The sequence below is a fragment of the Notolepis coatsorum genome, assembly GCF_963971535.1.
Source record: "Notolepis coatsorum genome assembly, chromosome: 2".
NCBI lineage: Eukaryota > Metazoa > Chordata > Actinopteri > Aulopiformes > Paralepididae > Notolepis > Notolepis coatsorum.
This window is the reverse complement of record NC_140166.1, coordinates 39,011,222-39,035,538: the sequence shown is the minus strand read 5'-3', so window position 1 is coordinate 39,035,538 and position 24,317 is coordinate 39,011,222. Positions and strand designations below refer to the sequence as shown.

General features: G+C 44.4%; 1 protein-coding gene across 3 annotated transcripts in view; it reads left to right on the top strand.

Annotated features, from left to right (window-relative positions):
* The first annotated feature begins 2,359 nt into the window (after window positions 1-2,359).
* Window positions 2,360-24,317, top strand: part of jak2b (Janus kinase 2b) — a 62,450-nt gene continuing 40,492 nt past the window's right edge. For 2 of the 3 annotated variants that reach the window (XR_014619414.1, XM_084308705.1), the window contains exons 1-7: window positions 2,360-2,866; window positions 4,226-4,462; window positions 6,876-6,999; window positions 7,090-7,207; window positions 12,840-12,985; window positions 13,598-13,889; window positions 23,791-23,913. Coding sequence is in view for 2 of the 3 variants with exons in the window: in XM_084308705.1 (XP_084164831.1) it covers window positions 4,240-4,462; window positions 6,876-6,999; window positions 7,090-7,207; window positions 12,840-12,985; window positions 13,598-13,889; window positions 23,791-23,913 (1,026 nt within the window). In the remaining variant the exon portion in view is untranslated. The remainder of the gene's footprint in view (window positions 2,867-4,225; window positions 4,463-6,875; window positions 7,000-7,089; window positions 7,208-12,839; window positions 12,986-13,597; window positions 13,890-23,790; window positions 23,914-24,317) is intronic. The other variant, XM_084308706.1, reaches the window with a different exon arrangement.

Below are 24,317 nucleotides of genomic sequence, written 5' to 3'. Positions count from 1 at the left end.
CTCAGCCAATACTAATATAACTAGGTTATCTACATAACCTATCGTTCAGTGGCCTGACCAAAAAGAAAATTGATTTTTTTTTGTAATCATCTGGCGACCCACCAGCGGCGGCTCGCGACCCTCCTTTGGGTCGCGACCCCGACTTTGGGAACCACTGCTCTAAGCCATCCTAGGTAGTCAAAGTGGGCAGGGGTGAGGTGGGTTCTAACTTATAGGAGTAAGCAATACAAATTCTAGACGAGAAACCATTCAGGTACCATCATTGTCACATTCTAAAAAATATATAATCTACTCAGTTGGGAAATCCTGACTCTATATCAAAACGTCTGTCTAGTTTTTAAAATAAAATGTGGATTGGCTCCTCCTCCTTTGTCTGGTTTCATCAACCTCAAGTCTGCCTCGACCAGGAACACTAGAGGTGCGGCAAGGGGGGACTGTACAATCCCTTTAAAAAAAAAAAGTGTATTTGGCCAGGCCGTCTTCTCATACAGAGCATCCCACCAATGGAACTCAATTCCTCAAACAATTAGTGTCCACATGATCATATCACATTCAAGTGCAGGGTTAGGGAATGGCTCATTGAAAACCAGTATGTGGATATGGTGTGTCTGTCTATGTCTGGGTCTCTTAATAATATATTATATATATAATATTATGTCATGATGTGCTCTGTCCTTGTGTCCATGACTGTATTGTGACCTGTATTCCTATCGTATGTCTATGTGCTTTTGTTGTGTTTTTATTCTAATGCTATTTATCTTGATTTTATTCTGTTTTTATTGCTAACCCTTTTTTCACACCGGATTTTAGCCTGTACCTTCTGGCAGGTGGGGGACTGCCAATGGAAATTAGCCTTTTGGCTCAAATTGAGTGGATTTACATTTGTAAGATATTTTATTCATGTACACTGTCCCCCTTGAACAAATAAAGTAAACCTAACGTAACCTAAAACCTAAGGTCAAGCAGTAGTCTGACCAGTTTGTTTTGTGATGTTTGTAATCTTGTTTTTAGCGCCTTTTGAGGTGCTTTGGTACCATGAGGTGCAAGCATAGTCGTAGTACCCTTGAATGGGTGCTCCTGTTCGTCTTCAGCCGGGGAAGAAACTGTACATTGGAGGGGGTTTGGGCATTTACCGGGGCCAGTTTCTAATTGCAGGTTCTCTGCGTGTTCAACAAATACTAACTGGACTCAATAGTCTCCTGGGGGCACAATTGATTGATTGATTGATTGAAAACTTTATTAACAGATTGCAGAATGGGTACAGTACAGTACAGCTCAATACATACAATTGTTAAGGGGATGCAGACCAGAGAAAGACTTTCGTCTTGTTTACATCAGGGTCCCCCATTTTCAATTCATCGTAACATATATGACATACAGATAGACAGTAGCCTACTGCTACATCTATACATTTATAACATACCAGATTTGCAAATACAGTACTGTTTGTGATACGAAAAGAGTCCAGAAAAGAAGTATATACATTTGACGTAGAAACTGTACATTGGAGGAGGTTGGGTAGGTGGGGGGGGGGGTACTGTACACTGGAGGTGGTTGGGTGGGTGGGGGGAGGTTGGGTAGGAGTGGGGGGAGGTTGGGTAGGAGGGGTGGGTGGGGGACACTGTACAACTGTACAAGCAACACTGTACATTGGAATATTGACAAGACCGTACTTGGTCATTTTTACTGTACATTGGAGGGGGTTGTTAGGACATTTACAGGGGCCAGTTTCGAATTGCAGTCTCCCGTAGGTGTTTTTTGAGAGTGTTTTTTTAAAGTGGGTAGCGTAGTGATTCACATTCCTTTACAGCTTTTGGTAGGGCGTTCCACATTGATGTGGCATAATTGCGAAACGTGTTTAGTCCCTTGTTTGAGCCGAATCTGGGTTTAACATGATTTGTGGAGCTCCCTCTGGTGTTGTGATCGTGGTATTTATTCACTGACCTTTGGGAAGTATTTTGACATGTACATGGGTACCTTGGTCGTGTAGTGTATCTTGTAGACCAGGCCCATTGCAAGTTGCTGTACTCTGTCGTCTACTCTAAGCCATCCTAGGTTGTCAAAGTGGGCAGGGGTGAGGGCCGAGGTGGGTTCTAGGAGTAGTCTGACCAGTTTGTTTTGAGATGTTTGTAATTTATACAATAATAATAACCTCTTAAAATGGGTGGCATTTCCCTTTAAAGCTATCATTGAATGGGACTTTGTGCTGCCTGCACCCATAGCTGTAGTGCAACTGCACGATTGGTTTGGTTTGGTGGGAGAGGCTGGTTCGTTGACTGACGGGACTTGGACGACAACTGCTGGTCGACCGCACTCACTTCACTGTATGCAGTTGGGTTGAGTCTAGCCTCCTAACACAATACTAGCTCTATGGGCTGCTGTGTGTGTGTACAGCTGACAAGTTATCATGTGTCAACGTTACTCTCGTAGCTCATGTATTCGTAGCTTGTGTAACTAACCAGCGAACGGTTTATTTGGCCACTATTCGACCAATAGTCTTAACTCTTAGCGCTGTGTTTTTGAGCTGCACTCGGCTAACTAACTAACTGAAGCTAAAGTAACGTCCGATTATTTGCCAAAATAGACGAGCTAGCAAGTTGACTGCTGCTATCCATGCCCGACGTTCAGTAGCAAGTAGAGGGGGGAGCTGGAGCTATAGCCATATCCGTTAACATTAGCTACTACTGCCTTTTAAAGATAACCGAACCGAAAGACAGTCGACTTTTCATTTGTTTTTGGACAAACATTTGAATATTGGGACGTCGAAAACTGGACCTGGCTGGATCAGTCACCAACACTGGCTCCTCTCTCATCCTGGCTGCAGCGCTGGCTAGCTAGCTGCAGGGTTAGCTGATCATCCACCAGAGTAAGTTTGCTTGTAGTAGTAGTAGTTATTATTAACATTTGCAATCCGTATGTTGCACTACACATAGAAAAGCAACTAACTGTGCAAAGCTGAGATGCTTTTTTGAACATCGTCAATGTTTCAACAGTGTGTGTGTCTGGCCACTGGATGGCTAACAGGTAGCTGACTGTTAGCCATGGTGTGATCTGGGCCCCGAGAAGTTCTCACTGCTAGTGTTCGAGCTAAACTGTTTGACTGGAATAACCTAACATCGCATTTCTACGAATGCAGCAACATGCAACGGAAACCAAAGGTTGTTTATAGTCCATCGACTTAGTTAGCCAGTGTCAGACTATGTGCAAACAAATGTATTTTTATTAAATAATAAACGAATGCAGCTGCAGTCATAACTCTACTATACACTCCGCTAGCTATTGTCATCATAGAGCTATTCCTCTGAACTCTACACAGACATTCGTTTCTTCTAAATTAGTCATCTTGTTCAACACTTTCAGAGAGCGATCTATCCCATTAATAAAACTCAGGTGACCCAAACACGCCAACATGTAACGTTAGTGAACAGTGAACAACAGACGCGGGTATATTAGTCGATGCTCAATCAAATGCGATTGATTGCCAAACCTCATCTAAACTTGTGCAGCCCAATAATATCGTGGACTTTAGAGTTGCTGCAAACCAAACCATAGCTTGTAATGGGCATTTTTCTGAAGTGTTTCCTGTAAAGCTGCCCGTCTGCCATGGTTCAATTCCTGTAGGTGGTTGTTGTGTGACACTGTGTGTTTGCAGGTTAGTGTAAAGCAAGGTGGGAAATTGCACTGTGTGTATTGTATCTAATGATCTATTGTGTATTCAAACATGCATTTGTCTTCAGATTTAGAGTAGACAGATGAAATGTATGAAGTGTCCTATCAGAGTCAGGCAAAGCATATTCAATCACCGTATTAATGAGCTCGCATACATTTAATCTTGAATGTAATTAAATCACCACCATCATGACAGTGGAAACTGGTTGTATCATAAGCCTGGTATAATTTGGTTGATTCACTTGAATGGACAGCATTGAACAACTCCCTAGATTTAGACTCCAGAGTTTAAATAAAGTATAAATAAATGAAAGTAGCCTAATATCAGAATTTGATTTACAAATGAAATGACATAGGATGCGCACATAATGGTTATTTATGTACTGTGACACATTCATCTATATGACCGTTTATGAAGGCAATTTGAGCACATCTACTGTAATGGCTTATCATGACTTGGAAGATCTCGGGCACAGGATGCGGTCTTATGCACACTGTTTTCCAGATGCCGTCATCATTCTAAGTGTGGGGGATTTTGTTTGTTTATTGATTGAAGGTGCTACATTGTGGATGTCCTGCATCCCAACCATGGCCACACAGACACCCACGTGCCCCCCGGTGCACCAGAATGGGACAGCCAATCGGGAGCCTCAGGGGACCGGGCCAGTCACCCCTGTCCTGAGGCTCCACCTCTACCACAGTGGTCAGGGAGGGGCCAACTGCAGCCCCCTCAGCTACCCACCCGGGGATTATGTGGCTGAACAGCTGTGCATTGATGCAGCCAGAGAGTGCAGTGAGTATTTGAGCTCTGCAAAACTCCAGTAATTTCCATTCCGCACATACTATTTAGTAGTATTGACTTATGTTATTCACTGAGGGCCTCGGACCCCATGCAAAGTTATCAAGAAGCTATACTTAAATTATCAGGACAAATGCAACTGAGTTGCACATTGCACACTGAACAACTCTGTCTGTTTATTTACTTGAAAACAGTTAATGCGCTAAACCTGTTCAGATGACAACTGGTGCTACTCAGACCATAGTAGTCATCAAAAAGGAAGGTACTGGAGCACACGGGTCATCTTTAGAAAAACAAATGCTTACTCTGAAGAAAACACTCTTGTGTCGAAAAGTTAGTGATTTTTGCACCCTATTAAAGTTTTTCTGAAGATGATCCAGTACCTTCCTTTTTCATGACTATTCTGTTTATTTACTGTATTCCGAGGATAAGCAAAAAAAAATAATGGTACCAGCTCTGTCCGAGTCTGGTGGCCTTTTCTAGATGCACACTTGAATGGTCTATAAAAGCATAAAGCCAACGAGCGGGGAAAGTGGACTTGCCTGCATGTTGGCATAATCACATGTTGGATGTTTGATGATAAACAAAACATGGCTGACATTTTAGCCCAACTTTATTGCCCCTTTGTTCATCTATGTCTATACTACAAACAAATGGCGTGCTAATGTGTGTCCGGAATGTGTCTGTTGTCTAATGCTCTGGATTGGTCCTAAATTGACTTATCTCTGCACACTCTTTTCTTGATCCTTGAATCCCAACCGTTGCTTTCCTCTGACTTTGGAGGATCAAGAAAAGAGGGCTGTGTTTGAGATGGGTCAATTGTGGTCTGTGTGAACCCAAGGATATATGTCAGGGCTCTACAGTGCGACCATATTGCTCGCATATGCCCCTAAAAATATGTGTGTGCGAACCTGAAAAATCAATTACTCGCACGGCGTGCGAATGCAGATTACAGCCTCATTCGTTCTTTTTTTTCTCCCCTGCGAGAATCGTTAAAAAACTACAAGTCCCACAGTCCACAGCCGCATAAACGTTCCAATCACAGTCGAGTTTCCTGTGGTCACGCGACTGGAAACTGAAAGTAATGATCAGCGTCTGTCTGAGTCAGACAATACAGCCATGTCAAAGCCCATTAATTTTTATTTTGCGCGAAAGATACCGGAGAATGAGAAGTCAGGCGAGGCAGCTCATGTTACAGAGGTGATAGTTAACGTTAACCAAGATACTGACGCTAGCCAGCATGCTAGCGAAGTTGGCCAAGCTAGCAAGGCTACACCCACTACTACCCCCACTGTAGCACCCAATGTACCCACTGTAGCTAGCGAAGCTACACCCACTGGAGCCGGAGGGAAGACATACAAATTTAACGTGAATTGGCTAAACATTTTCCCATGGTTAGAGTTCGAAAACAATGTCATGTTTAGTAAATATTGCAAAGTAGGATCGATGCATTGCAATGCATTGTTACACCCCTACACCAAAGTAACTGGCCCACTGTGTATGCGTGTACAGCTAACTTGGCTAGCGTTATCAACCGCAGAGGTGGGCAATAGGGTCCAGCTTCAGTGCCGGACGGCCAGAGTGCAAGCAGCAGAGGTGGGCAATAGGGTCCAGCTGCAGCGCCGGACGGCCAGAGTGCAAGCGGTGTGACGTCGTAATTGGCAGAATCGACTGTCAATCAATGTTCTACCTGACACGCAAACTCATAAACAATGTTTCTGTACTGGAGGTGTACAGTATTTCAATAGGCAACCCTGAAAGGATTATTTTTCTAGAAGAGCAACACTAGCTCCCCCCTCTACTGATGGCCCTGGTGGTAATGCCAGTGTCTCCTTTTTGTTCAATGTCAGTGCCTTTCTTATTAGGCCTAGTTGTTGGCTACAACTTTGCCACAGTAGGCATTAATCACTTAATTAATAGTTCAAATGTCTGTGTCCCATTCCCGTTTGCACACGCAGATGATACACACACACGCACACAGTGGGCCACACAGTGACTTTGGTGGTATGTGCTATTGCACAGATGTGTGTCCCGTTCTTGTTTGCACATGCATGCACAGTACAAATATACATTTATTTAACTCTTATTTGAAATATTTTCACTGTGCCCCTAAATATTTTTGGGTGCTCCTAAATTTCTTTGTGTGCTCCTAAATTTTTTCATTTAGGAGCACCTGTGCCCCTAGTGAAAAAGGTTAGCGTAGAGCCCTGTATGTCTGTGTAGTGTTCTGCACAACCACTTCATTGATGAAAACAAATTGAGCCTCAGTTTGAGAAAGATGGGTTATGAGGAACCTTATTCCAGTGTTCCTAGTGCCTTTTTTAAAGCACGAAAAGCGACTTGCAAGCAGACACGTTCTTAAGTTCACTTTACTGCTGTCATCATGTTTTTGTCCCGTCTGTTGTAGGCGTGTCACCTCTGTACTGCAGCCTTTTCGCTCTTTTCCGAGAGCAAGATGGCTTGTGGTTCTCACCCAACCACATCTTCCAGCTCGACCAATCAACCACAGAGGATGTGTTCTTTAGAATAAGGTAGCGTACAGAGTTTACAGCAATTATTCCCCAGATCTACATGTTCAAAAAGAGAAAATGCAACATCTCTCTTGTCTCTCTCTCTCTCAGATACTATTTCCCTGGCTGGTATAGTGGTGGGGGATCCAGAGCCTATCGATATGGGGTCACCAAGGGTTTGGAGAGTCCTGTCCTCGATGACTTTGTCATGGCGTACCTCTTTGCCCAGGTAAACGCTTTAATATAAAGCTACAAATGTAACTAGTGGTGCCAGCACTGCAGTCCCTTTTTATATTTAATATGGTGTTCTGCCAGTTTGAGGATAAACCAAGAACACAGTGGCTTTCCACTAGGGATAGGCCGACGGACAATACTTTATTCCCAAATATCATTATACTGTATATCATCTCCAAAACTGAAGCATCAATGGTATTATTCACAACAGCAACTAAATAAATGTGTACCCCTGTGTCAAGTTGAAACAGTGTTCCATTCTCTTATTCAGATCTAACATGTCTATTTAGACAAATGTCTTTGTTGGAAAGAAACATGTGTATAGATGAGAGCACGAATGCTGTTCTTCAGCAATGCCCTGCTTCACAGTTACATTCACACCTGGGAACTGCCCAGTACAACCATAGTCTGACACTGTTGCCACTGAGCAACTCTATTGGAGAAGTTGGCGGTTAAGTGCCTTGCTCAAGGGCATTTTAGCGGTTGGTATTTAGGCACGGGAGAGAGTTATTAATGTCCCCTATTTGACTTTTTCTGCATAATGAAGCCTTTTGACAAACCAGCCCTGGATACGCAGGAAGCCGACTAACTAATCAGGACATGGTGTGCTTACATAACAGAAAATGTATCTACCAAGTCACATTTGATTAACTGTGTTTGAAATGAATCTATGGGCATGAACATAAACAGAGCCGAGTATTGTCGTGCTATTTATTTTCTTTTTTCTTTCCTTTTTCTTGCATCCCCCAATTGAGTCATTATGCCAAGTCCCCCCTGGTCGATGCACTGCCCTACTGTCGGTCTGGGAAGGGGTAGACTACCACATGCTTCCTCTGATACACGTGGATTTGCCACTTTCTTTTCACCTGACAGCTATGAGTTTCACTGGGAGAGTAACACGTGTGGGGGTTTACACCATCTTCCCCGGATCCCTTCCTTGCTGAACAGGTGCCCTGACTGACCAGTAGAAGTTGCTATTGCTTTCCACCTGCGAACACTGCCGGGAATTCAACCTGCGTCTCTGCGGTGTGAGTGCTTAGACCTCTACGCTACCCAACTGCCCCGGCGTGCTATTTTTGAGATCCAATATTAATTAAAGGGGACATGCGTTGCTATTCCTAGCACTATTTGGGCAACTTTACACAATTCCTGTGAGTCTATTGAAGACATCTGTAAGTTTTTTTTTTTTTAAATTCATTGTTTTATATTTCTAATCAAGTACTCAAAACCATCATTTTTCAGCTTCAAGATTTCAGGCTGTTATGGCCTGGCTCCGCCCATAAGCACTTTGAGTGACAGTCAGTCCACACAGTCTGCGACAGAGAGAGAGAGAGTCTCCCTCCCTCTCGGGTGTGCCGCGCGGCAGCTTGTGGGGGGAGCCCTCCCTTCCTCCCTCTCTCTTCCTTTTTTTCCCCTCACTCTCCCGTGTGCCGCGCGGCAGGTCCCCCCGCGTGAATATTTTAGGCAACCAACTTGTGTTTAGCGTTTCTCTGATTGCTCTCTCTCTCCAGAGTGCATGCAGAGTATGAGGAAGTGGTTTCCACTCGCTGTGTACAGTCAGTCTACTGTAGGTAGATTGTGGGCGGGCATTAGCTACAACCACAGAGCCAATCACATCACTGTCTGCTACCCAGAGCCTGAGTAACGTCACGCAGGCCTTCAAATCAGGATGGCCTAATTTACTGGAGCAGGAAATGATCTGAGCTGAATCAGAGCAATCCGCCAATATGGTATTTAGACACTAAAACACATTGATACTAACTCCTATTACTATAATACAATGCTAGAGACTGAAAAATGACATTTATAATGCATGTCACCTTTAAATTGATTTCTAGCATTTAGATGAATCCACGTAACTCAAAGCTAGATTATGACCTGGACTGAACTCTTGAGTGAGCTAAAGGATTATATGGATTCACATTGTGCAGAGAATACAAAGCTCCGCATTGGCTTCGGCCACCGCAGTGTGCAGCTGCTTGCTAGCTGTCGGATGCTCCACACACCAGCTCCCATGGCAATGTGTGGTCATCTAAGCTGTGGAGCTGTTTAGCTGCAAGAGTACGGTATATTGGCTGCAATGTATTTGACTTTTTCTATTTTCAAGTCTGCATTCACTTTCAGTATTCACTTTCAGTATACTGCTCAGGGTTTCCGTTAGAAAATATTGTTGCCGGGGCGGTCAGGTGGCGTAGCGGAGATTGTGTTCGTCACCAACACCGGAGACGCTGGATTCGCCTGTTCGAATCCAGCTCACAGCTCCGGCGTTGTCACCAGCTTGGCTGGCCGTTCACACTAATACAATTGGCTGTATTAGAGGGTGGGAAAGCTGGCGGGGTGGGTCCGGGTCGTTGTAAACAGCGACTCCTACAGTTCGGTCGGGGCGCCTGCTCAGCGCGGATAGGATCTAAGGGGGGTAGTGTGATCCTTCCACACGTTACACCCTCTCAGTGAGAGTCCGCGCTGCCAGGTGAAAAGAAGCGGTTGATTGGCTAGACGTGTGTCGGAGGAAGCACATGATAGCCTCCACTCTCCCAGACCGACTGTGGGGGGTAAGTGCGCAGCGACCAGGAAGGGGATTGGGAATTGGCATAACGACTAACATTGGGATGGGAGAAAATCGGAGGAAAAAGGAGGGGGAAAAAGTATATAAAAGAAATTATATATTGTTGCCGGTCTCCGTGTCCTGGAAGATTTCAATCTCCCGGACAAATGTGAGAAATTCCGGTCAGTTTATTGAGCTTAAAAACAATTGATAGGCAGGCTATATAAAGAATGACATCCTCAAGGCATGTAGATTTATAATATTTTAACTTAAAACTAGGCTACTTTTCCATATACAGTCATTATATTCCAAATAAAATAAGTCCCTCGAGACTCCGTGCTGCTGCTGACTTGAAATCAAATAGGTGTCTGGGCAGTCGGCCCGACATTAAACAGCAGTCTGTTATAATCACATTTTTATGAGCTAACGAATTCCGTTATATTGGACATTTGTATTAATTATATCACGCGAAGAACTGAGAAATTTGGCAGAGAGAGACGGCAACATTATCGTGGGGTTCACTGAAACGTTCAACGAAGCGATAAACTAATCCCAATCGTATGCAACTGCAGAGCCGCAGAGCCAGCGGCGCTTTCAGGTCCGGTCTGGGGACCGCTCAGCAGCGCCACCCACCCAGTGGCTGAATTGCCAATGGCTGAATTGGAGTATTGCACTGTGCGGGCACAACTGTGAGCTCTGCGGCTCTGCAGTTGCATGCTTCTCGCTAATCCAGCATCAAGCTCCTGCCCCGCCATTCTCATCAGCAAACCACAGGTCGCGCTGCAAACTTGCTGTGCGCGTGATATGATATAGGAACACACATCGTTGTCATTATTAGACCTGCTTCGTGAAGCAACAATGAAACAAATGTAACTATTTTAATACATTCAAATTGTGCTTAGAGGGAATTATTTTCACAGGACATTATGACCGGAGATATTTAAATGTCGGACTTCAACAGTTTTCCCCGGTAAAAAAAACGGTAATTACCGGACAACGGAAACCCTGATACTGCTGCCTTGACATGAATTAGAATATCTTTACTTGCCAAGTACATTTTTGCATATACCAGGAATTTGTCTTCTGCATTTAACACATCTATTTAGGAGCAGTGGACCTCCATAGTCCGGTACCCGGGGACTAATGTCAAAGTGAAGCATTCAAATGATCTGCTAGATGAACAACACCACTTACCCTTAACTGCTAGAGGTGTACCCTCTTGCTGACTTAAATCGCTTTGGATAAAAGCGTCCGCTAAATGTAATTGTAATTCCAGTTTGAATGCCAGTGCCTCGGTCAAGGGCAATGGTGGGAGAATGCAGCTAGCATGCATGTCTTATATGGTGAGGGAGGAAACCAGGGAACACATGGAGAACATGGGAAACTCACAGGCCCTACCAGAACCGTTTTGCTCTGGGGCAACGGGGCAAACCACTGTGCCCTGAGTCACGTCAGTTGTGTTTTGCTTCATACACATGTGGACGTGTTTAGACCTGAAGGGTTTCAAGGCTATACTGCATTTGTCAGTTGAAGTTTAAATGATGTAATACATCAACAGTAACAACTTTAACGATCATTTCCCCAAGGTTAAACTTTTCCAAGTCTTGCCATAGCAGTGCTGGAAATGAACGTTTAGCTTTTTATAAACCTTTTGCGCCCCATGACGGGTTTTTTGGGTGTAATTCTTCACTATTTATGTGGAAGTTTAATCAACACCCTTGTTTATATTATTGGAACTTTCACCCTATAAGACTTGTGACACCCTTGCAATACCACAAGCTCTACTTCCATTTTTTCTATAGGATGGGTCAGAGTTGTCATAAACTGCCTTACTTATGGTCATATCTTTCATAGCAGTCGAATTCAAAATCGCATTTCCTGAATAAATATTCCCTGATGACCCAAAACTGATTATTGTCTAATAGGACAAACCTGATCCTCCTTTTAGACTGCTACAGCTCTAGCCTACTGCGTTTTATTCAACATGCCATTTTCAATGGCCTTTGGCTTCATATGATACTTCCAGAGAATTATTAGGTGACTCATTTTGTGTTTTGTGTTTGTCTGCTATGATAACCTCTACTAGGGCTAGACCGATATTCTTGGCTCCCATACCACATTTTTTTAAAAATAGACTAACCTTTAAAATATCCATTATTTTTTAACTTACAATGTCTTGTATGTGTAATATAATTTTTTTTTTTACATATATAAATAGCTGTATGCTTAAAATAAGTACAGCTATATCAAGAACAATCATGTTCTATTAGAACCAAAACATGGAACAAGATATATCTGTGGCACTTTTGCATATGATTTATATATCGGTAAAAGACTGTTCATCTGTCTAACCCTACTCTCTCATTCCTTTCTGAGCAGTGGAGGAGTGCATCTGAGGAGTGGAGGAGTGTATCTGTCTAACCCTACTCTCTCATTCCCTTCTGAGCAGTGGAGGAGTGCATCTGTCTGAGCAGTGGAGGAGTGCATCTGTCTGAGCAGTGGAGGAGTGCATCTGTCTGACCCTACTCTCTCTTCTCTCTGAGCAGTGGAGGAGTGTCTGGGCATGGCTGTCTGACCCTACTCTCTCTTCTCTCTGAGCAGTGGAGGAGTGTCTGGGCATGGCTGTCTGACCCTACTCTCTCTTCTCTCTGAGTAGTGGAGGAGTGTCTGGGCATGGCTGTCTGACCCTACTCTCTCTTCTCTCTGAGCAGTGGAGGAGTGACTGGGCATGGCTGTCTGACCCTACTCTCTCTTCTCTCTGAGCAGTGGAGGAGTGTCTGGGCATGGCTGTCTGACCCTACTCTCTCTTCTCTCTGAGCAGTGGAGGAGTGTCTGGGCATGGCTGTCTGACCCTACTCTCTCTGAGCAGTGGAGGAGTGTCTGGGCATGGCTGTCTGACCCTACTCTCTCTTCTCTCTGAGCAGTGGAGGAGTGTCTGGGCATGGCTGTCTGACCCTACTCTCTCTGAGCAGTGGAGGAGTGTCTGGGCATGGCTGTCTGACCCTACTCTCTCTTCTCTCTGAGCAGTGGAGGAGTGTCTGGGCATGGCTGTCTGACCCTACTCTCTCTTCTCTCTGAGCAGTGGAGGAGTGACTTTGTGAACGGCTTGGTGAAGGTCTCCAGCTCCCACGAGGTGCAGGAGGAGTGCCTGGGCATGGCGGTCCTGGACATGATGAGGACGGCCAAGGAGACGCAGATGTCACCGCTGGACATCTATCACACTACAAGGTACTAGGTTCCACCTCATTCCAGTGCTGTAGGACTCGAGTCCTGGACTGAATTTCAGGACCCGTGACTCGACTTGGACTTGAGCACTGATGACTTGGACTTGTTAATTGATAAATAGTTTTTAATTTTTTTATTTATTTTGTAATAGGCTCTAATCATTTGGCATAAGATATTTATGGCTAGTGCATTTGTTTGGCCATATATTGTGTCACAAAGTAAATAAACTCCCATTGAAACGGTGACCGCTGTGTCATTCATGTAGACCTTTTTTATTTGTATGTCAGCTCTGACTGCCAGAGTGGAGTGGACTCGACCTTGATGACTCGTACTCGGACTCGGGTAATGGGGACTCGACTCGGGCTCTTCTTTGGTGACTTGGACTTGGACTCGGACTCCAACACTCGAGACTACTCGGACTCGAGATTTAGTGACTTGTCTACAACACTGCCTCATTCCTGGATCTTTTAAAAGCCTGAGTTGTACCAATAGACGGAACCAAAGCCTGGGTTTGAAGTTGGAAGTTTGAAGTTGCATAGGTTTCTCATGGGGCTCTAGCACTTATAGCTGCAACAAAGAAAAAACAAATGTCCTTTCTCTTTTCCTCACCTGTAGCTACAAGTCCTTCCTGCCCAAGGCCATGAGAGCTCAGATCCAGGACTGTAACTTTGTGACCCGCAAGCGAATCCGCTTTCGCTTCAAGCGCTTCATCCAACAGTTCAGCCAGTGCCGTGCCACAGCACGTGACCTCAAGCTCAAGTATCTCATCAGCATGGAGTCCCTGGAGAAGACCTTCTACACAGAGACCTTCCAGGTCAGGGAACCCGCCAGCGGGCGCCTTACCATCCTAGTGGCGGCGGACACCGGCATCCAGTGGTGTCGTGACCGGCACAAAGACTCTGAGCAGGTTGGTACCGACGAGTCTCACAGTTGTCCGCAGTAAGGTTTGATAATGGTTGGGAAGTTTAAGTATACTGTAGACCTGGATTTTTAGGACCAATACTGATATTGGAGAATACAATTTTTTTGATATTAATATACAATATACACATACATTTAAATGTTATATATATATTTAGTTATATATATTTTTTTGTTGCACATGTTACTACTTCCACCCTGAGCCACCTGTAAAAAAAAAAAAGTTAGAGACTTAAGTTAATTATATTTTAGCTGGAACCATTGCATTGCATGTTCTATTCTATATTATATTCTAAATAGTTTAATCTTCCCTAATGATAAAAATAAAGTTTTCATATCGGCCCACATATACACTGGAACCAGTCACACTAAAAAGCCATACTAGGGAGCAAAGTGTATTAGAAGTGAGAATTAAGAGTCATGATTAGATCGGCAGTGGCTTAAATTGCTAATGCTCTTAATATTAATAATCACTATTATGGGCCCATAAAAAATTTATTCAGCACTTTTGAATGCATACATTAATTCCAGACAGACTGCTGAAAGATTGTACAATTTAAACATTTTCTCTTTGCATACAACAAAATGTGCATTTTATGTATCCTTTATTTATCCAGGAATGTCTCATTGAGATAAAAGATCTCTTCTTCCAGGGAGTCCTGAATTAAAGTCAAGTGCATTTTCTTTTCTCTGTAGGATAAGTAACTACAACAAAGTGCATTCAGAACAAAGCCAAGGTGCTTTAAAGTGCATAAAGATCTGCATAAAGACACACGTGCTAGCCTGAAGGACTGTTGTATTTACTACATCTCCTGTGACTCTTAGCGGGGGATGACGTAGCTTACGAGAGACGGGTCAAAGAAGACTGGAAGCATTGTTAGCTAGCTTAACGCTAATATTAAAGGAGCTCCCGTCTTATACGGAGCTACTGAGAAATCTTGATCCCCAGTTAGACTGGCTGACACGCAGTTATATTCCTGGTCTCATACCAAACAGTCCTTGTCCCAATGACACAATGCAGGCAGCTTTCTTGGAAAATGATATTTATTTGCTTCACCGTGCAAACAGAATATCCTTGTTTTTGTTCCTTAAACTGATTAAACGATAATGAATATGATACCTAATTGGATACAAACATTTCGACCTGAGACCTGCGTCGTACGTGCGGTCAAAAACCATTGCATTTTCCGGGTCAAAACTCCTCCTCCTACAGGTGTACCTGACGCTTATATAAAAGAAGCGCCACCCCCTGGTCACATAAATCCATTGCACATTAAGTCCATTTTGGCCGTTACACACCGGCCCCTAATTGTTAAGGCAGGCAGACATAACAATTCAAAAAATAAATAAACAAAACAAATAAGAGCCAAAACATGTCATGGATTAAGTGCATTTACATTTCATGAACCAAACACAGTTTGGTCACCGGCCTTACAATGGTGCTACTTTTAGTCTGCAATTTCACAGACCGCACCAGACCTTGTTTGTCTGGAAAGACCTCCAGAACCCTGCCAAGTGGCCAGGACCCACGAGGAGCTGAAGAGTCCATGATGACCACAATATCACCAGCTGTCAAACTCCTTTTCCTCTGGTTCCACTTTTGCCTCTCTTGAAGCAAGGGCAAGTACTCACGTACCCATCTTTTCCAGAAAAGATCTGAAAGATACTGGACTTGCCGCCATCGTCTTCTTACATACTGGTCATGTGGATCGAACACTCCAGGTGGCAAAGCTGGTTTACCCTTCAAGAGAAGAAGATGGTTCGGTGTAAGTGGCTCCAGGTCGTTGGGATCATCCGAGAGCTTGGTTATTGGACGGTCATTCAAAATGGCCTCCACTTCACAAAACACTGTATGAAGCCCATCATCATCCAACCTCTGCTGACGTAGGACAGAACTGAGAACCCTTCTCACCAGGCGGATCATCCGTTCCCAGACGCCACCGTGATGTGAACCTGCCGGTGGATTAAAGCTCCAACGGATTCCAACTTGTGCCAGAACTCCATGAATCTTGTCTTGATTCAAAACGGCCAGAGCCTCCTTCAGTTCTCGTTCTGACCCAACGAAATTGGTACCATTATCGGACCGTAAGTGCGCCACTTGTCCTCTCCTGCTGATAAAACGCCTCAGAGCATTGATGCATGCGTCTGTGTCCAATGACACTGCGACCTCCAGATGGATGGCCCTGCTTGCCATACAGGTAAATATGACTCCATACCTCTTACAGGTTGATCTTCCTTTCTTCACTTCGACTGGTCCAAAGTAATCTACCCCTGTGTTGGTAAAAGGTGGTAGGTCAGGAAGGATTCTATCTGCCGGAAGATCTGCCATCTTTTGCTCCACTGCTCTGCCATTGTAGCGTTTGCAAAAGCTGCATTCAGCGATGATCTTCCTAACAGCTGCATGGGCGTTGGTGATCCAAAATCTCTTCCTCACTTTGGACAGTGTGTGAGTCCTTCCACCATGTCCCAGATTCTGGTGTACGTGCTTGAGAATGAGCATTGAAACATGCTGGTCCTTGGAGAGAATGAGCGGATGTTTAGCTTCCTCTGGCATTGATCCTCTGCTCAGTCTTCCTCCAACTCTCAAGAGTCCATCTTCAAACACTGGATCCAGCTTATATATGGGACTCTGTCGACTCACTGCCGCCTTCCCAGATGTTAAAGCAGCAATCTCTTCACCGAATCTCAGTCGCTGACAGTAGCCAACGATGGCAACCTCTGCTCTCTGCAGATCCTCCAGCGTCAAAGTGCTGCTCATAGATGTTGCTGTGAGCTTTTGACTTGCAGCCTGCTTTCTCAGACGGCTCTGTTCCAACAACATGACCCTCAACCTGAGGAACCAGGCAACTGCAGTCTTCAGCCTCTTCCAGTCTGAGAAGTAGGAAATTAGCTGGTAAGTAGGACTGGCTATGTCACCCACACTGATGGCGTTTACTGTTGCCTCCTTTTTGACCTCCTGGTCATTTGAATCCACTGAGACGTCCAACACAGTTTTGGGCCACTCCACTGCTGGCTTCCAAAGAAATGCAGGACCTTCAAGCCACCTGCTGCCATTCAGGAAGTCCAAGACTCTCATTCCTCTTGACGCATCGTCAGCTGGATTGTCTTTGGAACAGACATGTCTCCACTGTGAGGGTTCAGACCTTTCTCTGATGGTCGAGACCCTATTGGCTACAAATGTGTGGAAACGCCTGTCCTCATTGTTAATATACTTCAACACTGAAGTGCTGTCAGTCCAAAATACCGACTCCTCCAACTGGAACTTCAGCTCTGCCTTCAACAGTGAGTCCACTCTGACAGCAAGGACAGCAGCCGTCAACTCCAGCCGAGGAATAGTCACAGCTTTCAGTGGTGTTACTCTGGCTTTGCCAAGTAGAAAGGTAACCTGGATGTGGTTTTCCTGTCTCAACATCCGGACATACGATACCGTTCCATATCCACCTTCACTGGCATCGGCAAAGTGGTGTAGTTGGGCATGTCTGACCTTCCCAAAAGCCACTGGCTTAATGCACCTATTCGTCTGGAATGCAGCCAGCTGCTCCAATTCCTCCAACCACCTTTTCCATTGGTGTATGATGTCCCGTGGCAAGTCATCATCCCACCCACATCCTCTTCTGCAGAGTTCCTGCTGCATTATTTTTGCACGCAAAGTGACTGGTGCCAGGAAACCTAGAGGATCGTATACTGAGCTGGCAATGGACAGCATACCACGTCTGGTGAGAGACTGTTGTTTCAACTCGATCTTGAACCTGAAAGAGTCCGTCTCCACACACCATAGTAGGCCAAGAGCCCTTTCCATTGGAAGTTTGTCTCTGTCCAGATCCAACTCCTTTAGATCCTTGGCCCTTTGCTCTGCTACGATGGACTGTAAAACACCACGACTGTTGCTGATCCACTTCTCCAAGATGAAGCCCCCCTTGCGACACAGAACAATAAGATCCGTTATCATCTGGATAGCTTCTTCTTCAGTCGCTGAGCTCTTCAAACAGTCATCCACATAGAAATTCTGCTTGACAGATTGGGTGACTTCAGCTGAGAACTCAGCCTGATTATCATCAGCAGTTTTCCTCAGGGCGTAGCTTGCGCAACTAGGGGATGATGCAGCGCCAAACAGGTGCACAGTCATCCTGTACTCCTCCAGATCCCTAGTGACATCTCCCTCTGGCCACCAGAGGAAGCGCAGAAAATCCCTGTCCTCCTCAGCGACCTTCACCTGGTGGAACATGGCTTGAATGTCACCCATGAATGCCACTGGTTCCTCTCTGAAGCGAGATAGCACTTCAAGCAGTAAACTGGTAAGGTTAGGACCCTGCAGAAGTTCACTGTTCAGGGATGCTCCTTGGAATGTGGCTCCACAGTCAAACACCACACGGAGGTTTCCTTTCCTCGGATGGTAGACACCATGGTGTGGGATGTACCACACTTTTCCTTTCTCACCATGCAGTTGTTGCTGCGGTACTTTCTCTGCATAGTTCTTCCCAATAAGCTTGTTCATGTATGCTGCATACTCCTGGTGCAAGCTTTTGTTATTTAGGAACCGTTTCCTCAATCCCTGGATCCTTTGCCTAGCGACTCCCACATTGTTGGGCAGACAGACCTCCTTGTTCCTAAAAGGCAATTTCAAACAGTACCTCCCTTCCTGAAGCACTGCTGAACTTTCCACAATTTCCAGAAACCTTAAGTCTTCCCTGGACATTTCCTTCTCCTTCACAGCTACTTCATTGAAGTCGTGATTGTACTGATTGGCCAACATTTCTTCCAGTCTGCACACTGAGATCCTGTTGACCATAGCAGAGGGAAACTCTGTCCCCACAACACCACTGTTTCCATTCAGTGGACCATTAACGACCCATCCCAGCACCGTCCTTATAGCATACGGGCCATTCCCGTGACTGTTGACGACCTCCCAAGGTTCCAATATCTTGGGAGCGTTGGTTCCAATCAACAGGTCGACATTTGCTCTTAGGCGTGGGATGTGTACGTTGGACAAATATGGCCATTCCGACAGTTCTTCAGGTGTCACCATGTTCTCAGCCGTGACTGGCATTTTCTTCTGTGAGAGAACTTCCGGAAGAACATAAAAGTCATCGCTGTCCAAACCAGCTATCTCCAACCCAGTCAAGGAGTAAGCTGGAACAACTGTCTCTTGCCCCATGGTGCTCAACAGGAAGTTGGTTCTTCTGCCTGTGATATTCAGCCTCTGCATTAGGCGTTCAGAGCAGAATGTGGCTGAGCTACCAGGGTCTAAGAAGGCGTAGGTTTGTATGATGGCATTTCCTTTTGCTGCTTTCACACGTACAGGGAGAATGGATAACACACACCGGTCCTTACCGGCCCCTGTATGTCCACATGTTTGCAGTGACGTTGGTTGCTTTAACTGTTCTGGAGAAGATGGTTGCCTTTTAATGTGAAGCAGGGTGGGGTGAGTTTGACCACAGACTTTGCATTCCAAGCGCCTTTCGCAATCTCTGCTCATGTGACCAACACATAAGCATGCAAAGCAAACTCCCTTTTCCCTCAGAAAGTGTATTTTCTCCTTGTGCCGCTTTTCCTGAAGTTGTTTGCACTCCTCCAATGAGTGACTGCGAGCACAGAAAAGGCATCCAGCTCTCCTAGCATTCATTGTACTTGATGTTGGTGATGTTAGCTCCTTGGCTCTCTCCGATATGTCCATGGTTGTTACTGTGGTGGCGACAATATTTCCTTTTACTCTGTTGGGTGGATATGATTTAAACCTGGTGAGAGATTTTGTGCCAACCACACCAGAATTTGGATCCTGTATGTCACCAAACAGAGGGTCAGAAAGAATACCGACACGTCGCTCCACAAACCTGATCATATCACCGAAGTGAGCTCTTTCCTGTGTATTTTCCATTATGCCATGAGCCGTACTCCTCCATTGCTCCCTCATCTTGAATGGCAATTTTGATATAATGGCCCTCATGTTGACAGGCATGTCCAACTCCTGCATGTACTGAAGCTCCTCCATTGCATTGCAGCAGCCACGCAAGAATAAGGAGTAGGCTTGAAGTGCCTTGACATCCTCAGATTTTATTGTTTGCCATGCCAAGGCCTTTTGCATGTAGGCACTTCCTATTTTGTACTGGTTTCCAAAGTGTTCTTTAAGAAGACCCTTTGCCACTGCGTAACCACGCTCAGGAGCCATATGCTGGCAGCTACGCACCAATTCCTGTGGCTGTCCCCTTGTGAACTGCTCCAGATAATACAAAGCATCAGCGTCTGTTGCCTTTTCCTCCACTCCTTGTTCAAATGCTTTGATGAATGTTCTGTATTGGAGAGGGTCACCTTCAAATGTTGGGATATTTCGTGGTGGCAGAGACCTGGAATGCTGTTGCTGCACCAGAGCAGCAGTTATCTCATTTTGCCTCTCCATGATGGTAAGCATGTTTGCAGGTTGGTTTGAATTGATTTGAACATTGTCAGTTGTTCCCATTCTGCTTTCCTGTTCCTTGTGGTTGTGATTATATTGGCGGTTAGCAGCAGTGCTATGCCATTGACCACGTTCCTTTGGTCTCACATCCACAGGCTTGTTTGGTGGTATTGACAATTGTGTCAATTTACTTCGTTGTGTTAATGTTCCAGGTTGGTATTCTCTTGCAACAGGATTTAGCTTGTGGTGTTCCCTTTCAAAATAGGAATTCATTGCATTTGAAGGTGCACGAGATGAACGCTTACTTTCAGAGGAGTGCAACACGGCCAACCTTGCAGTGCTTGCAGCCAATTCAGTGTCCACCTCTAGTTGTTCCTTTTTTCTTTTCAACTGATGCTCCTGCTCCTCCAAAGCATGTTTTTCTTTTAGAGAATCAGCACGAGCGAGAAGTGCAGCTCTATCGGCTTCAGCTAAAATCTTGGCAGATGACCTGCTACTTGTTTTAGAATATTTGCTCACAATGTTTGACACACTGTCATTTGGAGCAATACCATCATCCATTAAATGCAAATCACCTTCAGTTGTTTTACCATCATATTTATCATGTACATTCGTTATACCTTCAATATTTGAAACCCACAGTTTTGCATTTGAAATACACTCATTGATTGACAACATTTTTGCTTTAAACCAGGTGTCTTGTTCTTCTTTTTCATCATGTAACGTATAACCCAACAGAAGATTGTCATGTATGCATTTCGCCTCATAACACACCTGATTCAAATCTGTAAGAGCATTCTCTACTTTTTCCTTCTCATTATTTAACATGAAACCAAGAATTGAATCTTTTATCTTGGCTGCCATGTTAAATTTACGTTTTCTACTGGCATCCAATTTGCCACAATGTTCTGCAACAGCCTTGGCAGTCATTTTAACGACACGTTTCCCAGTGACGTCACCGCTAACAGCGGAGTGCGCTGTGGTCTCCATGGAAACGTTTGATGCCGTTTTGCGCGCCGCCATGTTATTAGATTGTCTGAATTAAAACGAGACGGTTGGTGACGAGTCGCGCAACATAGTCACTACAAAAAAGGTCCGCGTAGTCAAGTGTTATTCCTCTTCAGCAACCATGGATTTACGCTCAACCCCAAGTTATGTGTGCACACAATTTTACATGGCCATGTATTTATATAGCGCTATTCACATACCTCCTTGCGTTGGGTACCATGATGTCGCCTCACGGATCAGTACTCGCGGTCCAGTACTGATCCTCAGCCACTTCGGGTCAGCACCGGTGTCTTCCTCCTCCACGAACGGCTGCAGGCGGATCCGCGATGCAGCAGCAACAGTAGAATCCTCTTCCTCCACACAACAACAACAGCAGCTCCTCGCCTTCCTCCGGTGGAGATTCTCCGACGTCCCCTAACGCATCGAATCTTCCCCAGTCTCCAAGCAAGAGTCCAACTGGTGCGTGGGTTTTTGACTAATATTAAAGGAGCTCCCGTCTTATACGGAGCTACTGAGAAATCTTGATCCCCAGTTAGACTGGCTGACGCGCAGTTATATTCCTGGTCTCATACCAAACAGTCCTTGTCCCAATGACACAATGCAGGCAGCTTTCTTGGAAAATGATATTTATTTGCTTCACCGTGCAAACAGAATATCCTTGTTTTTGTTCCTTAAACTGATTAAACGATAATGAATATGATACCTAATTGGATACAAACATTTCGACCTGAGACCTGCGTCGTACGTGCGGTCAAAAACCATTGCATTTTCCGGGTCAAAACTCCTCCTCCTACAGGTGTACCTGACGCTTATATAAAAGAAGCGCCACCCCCTGGTCACATAAATCCATTGCACATTAAGTCCATTTTGGCCGTTACAGCTAACGTTAGTTAAAACGGTTTTAACCGCGACGGGCATATAGTAATGGCGAGGATATAAATCATGTTAAAGACGCATTTATTGGATGCGTTGCTCGTGGAGTTTACATAGAAACAGCACGACTCCCAAGAGGAGTTAGTTATTACGGGCTGCAGAATGCAGGAAGAGCTGCCAAGCTGCTCACGTAGCCGCGTTTTGATTACGTCATCACAACAACACTTTAGGTTACGAACGTAACGTAACCCTGTTCTTTGACATTCAGTGATATATTTTTGGTGCTAAAACCCGTTTGGCCGAAAGCCGAAAATGCATTTTTAACCATTTTCGGCCGATAATTTTCGGCGGCCGAATATTCTGTGCATCCCTAATATAATCACTACAACTAAAATGAAGAGTGTTATAATTTGACGAAGCATAATTAAAAAATCAATACAGCTCTTGCTTTCAATGAGAGGCCATTTACTCACCTTTTCGTTTTAAAAAGAAAAAGTAAGTATAGGAGACTGTTCAACACAAAGCCTGCTTTAGATCTTTGTGAATGACCTTTACACCTCAAAGAGCCAAAGGGTTTAAGTCAAGTAAGTGAAGCTGTGGCTCTCATACAGGCTTGTTCTTATTGTAAAATCCCTGGCAACCTGCAACAGGAAAAGTTTCATATCAAGGGAGCTATGCCAAAGCCTTTCTTGTATTTCTCTTATCAACGACAGACTTCTCTCTTATCTTAGATATGACAGACTTGCGTGTTGCAAATTTTGGGCAAGCTTGGCTTGCTAATCTTATTGAGAGATTGAGAGTGGTTGTCTGGTTAAGACGCTTAACCCATAACTGCACCTTGCACGTTGCCTCCGCCGTTGGTGAATGTGTGAGTAAATGGGTGAATGTGAGGCATAACTTTGGATAAAAGTGCTATATAAATGCAGTCCATTTACCATTTTATTGACTTGCATGTTATTCTTCTTGAAGGTTGTCACTATCATTTATCCTCTTAGCAGAAATTAAATTGAGCAAGTCTTCCAACAGCAGCAGATTTCTTGTTACAAAATAATGACCATCGACTTAATCAGTCATTTTCAGTACAGCAGAAATGTATCGGCCGATTACTGAACCCATTTCTCTCTCCCTGTGTTTGTTTGTGTGTGTCTGTCTGTGCGTGTGTGTGTGTGTCTGTGGCGTGCTTCAATACACCAAGCTGACTTGGCAGTGTTTAATGAGCGTTTGAGTCACCTCTAACATTAGTCACTTGGTAGATGATATGAGCAGGCTGTGCAAGTGAACAATTTTGAAATAAAATAAGTACACTGCATTAACAAGAGTGCAGATCTACTTAAATAAACAGAGATAATGCAGACGGACAATGACATTTGTCTTAAATAAATATTAATTTAAGTTTTAGAAATGTTTTGTCTAATTTGTTATTGGTATAAAATTGTTGTATTTTGTCGGATAAAAAAAAAAAAAAAACATCTCCATCTGCCATTGAAAAACCCATATTGGTCGACCACTATTGTTAACTCGAGTCTAACATCAAGTGACCCAGAACGTCAGAACCTCTCTTCTAAAAAGAGCCATCTCTTGTACACTGAGGTATTTGTGATTTTGATTTGGCCAGCAGGAGCTGCAGACTCTGTGTGACTTCCCAGACGTCACTGACATCAGCATCAAGCAGGCCAACAAGGACGGCACCATGGAGAGTCGGGTGGTCACCGTCAACAAGCAAGACGGCAAGAATCTGGTAAGACTCGTCTGCCCTCCAGATCCTCTGACCATGTTCTCCTGCCATGTAAATAGCATTAAAAAATGTTCATGTATCCTTTTACAGATGGTTGGAGAATAATATTACATTTCCTGTTGATGTGACAGAATCCTGTTGACGTAATTCTGCCGCTGTTGATCACGTCAAGTCAAGTTTATTAGCATGTCCCAAACTGGGCAATTCATGTTACAGCAGATAATAACTCCAAAAACACAGTAAACATACATACAAGAAGAACATAGACGGACATGTACATGGTCACAAGATCAGATAATGATAACAGCTAAATAAGCTACTACATGACCCCACCCGCCCACCTCAAAGCTACCGTCTCCTGCTTCCTTTATTGATGGCACAAATGGAGGTAGGTATAAATGAGAGCT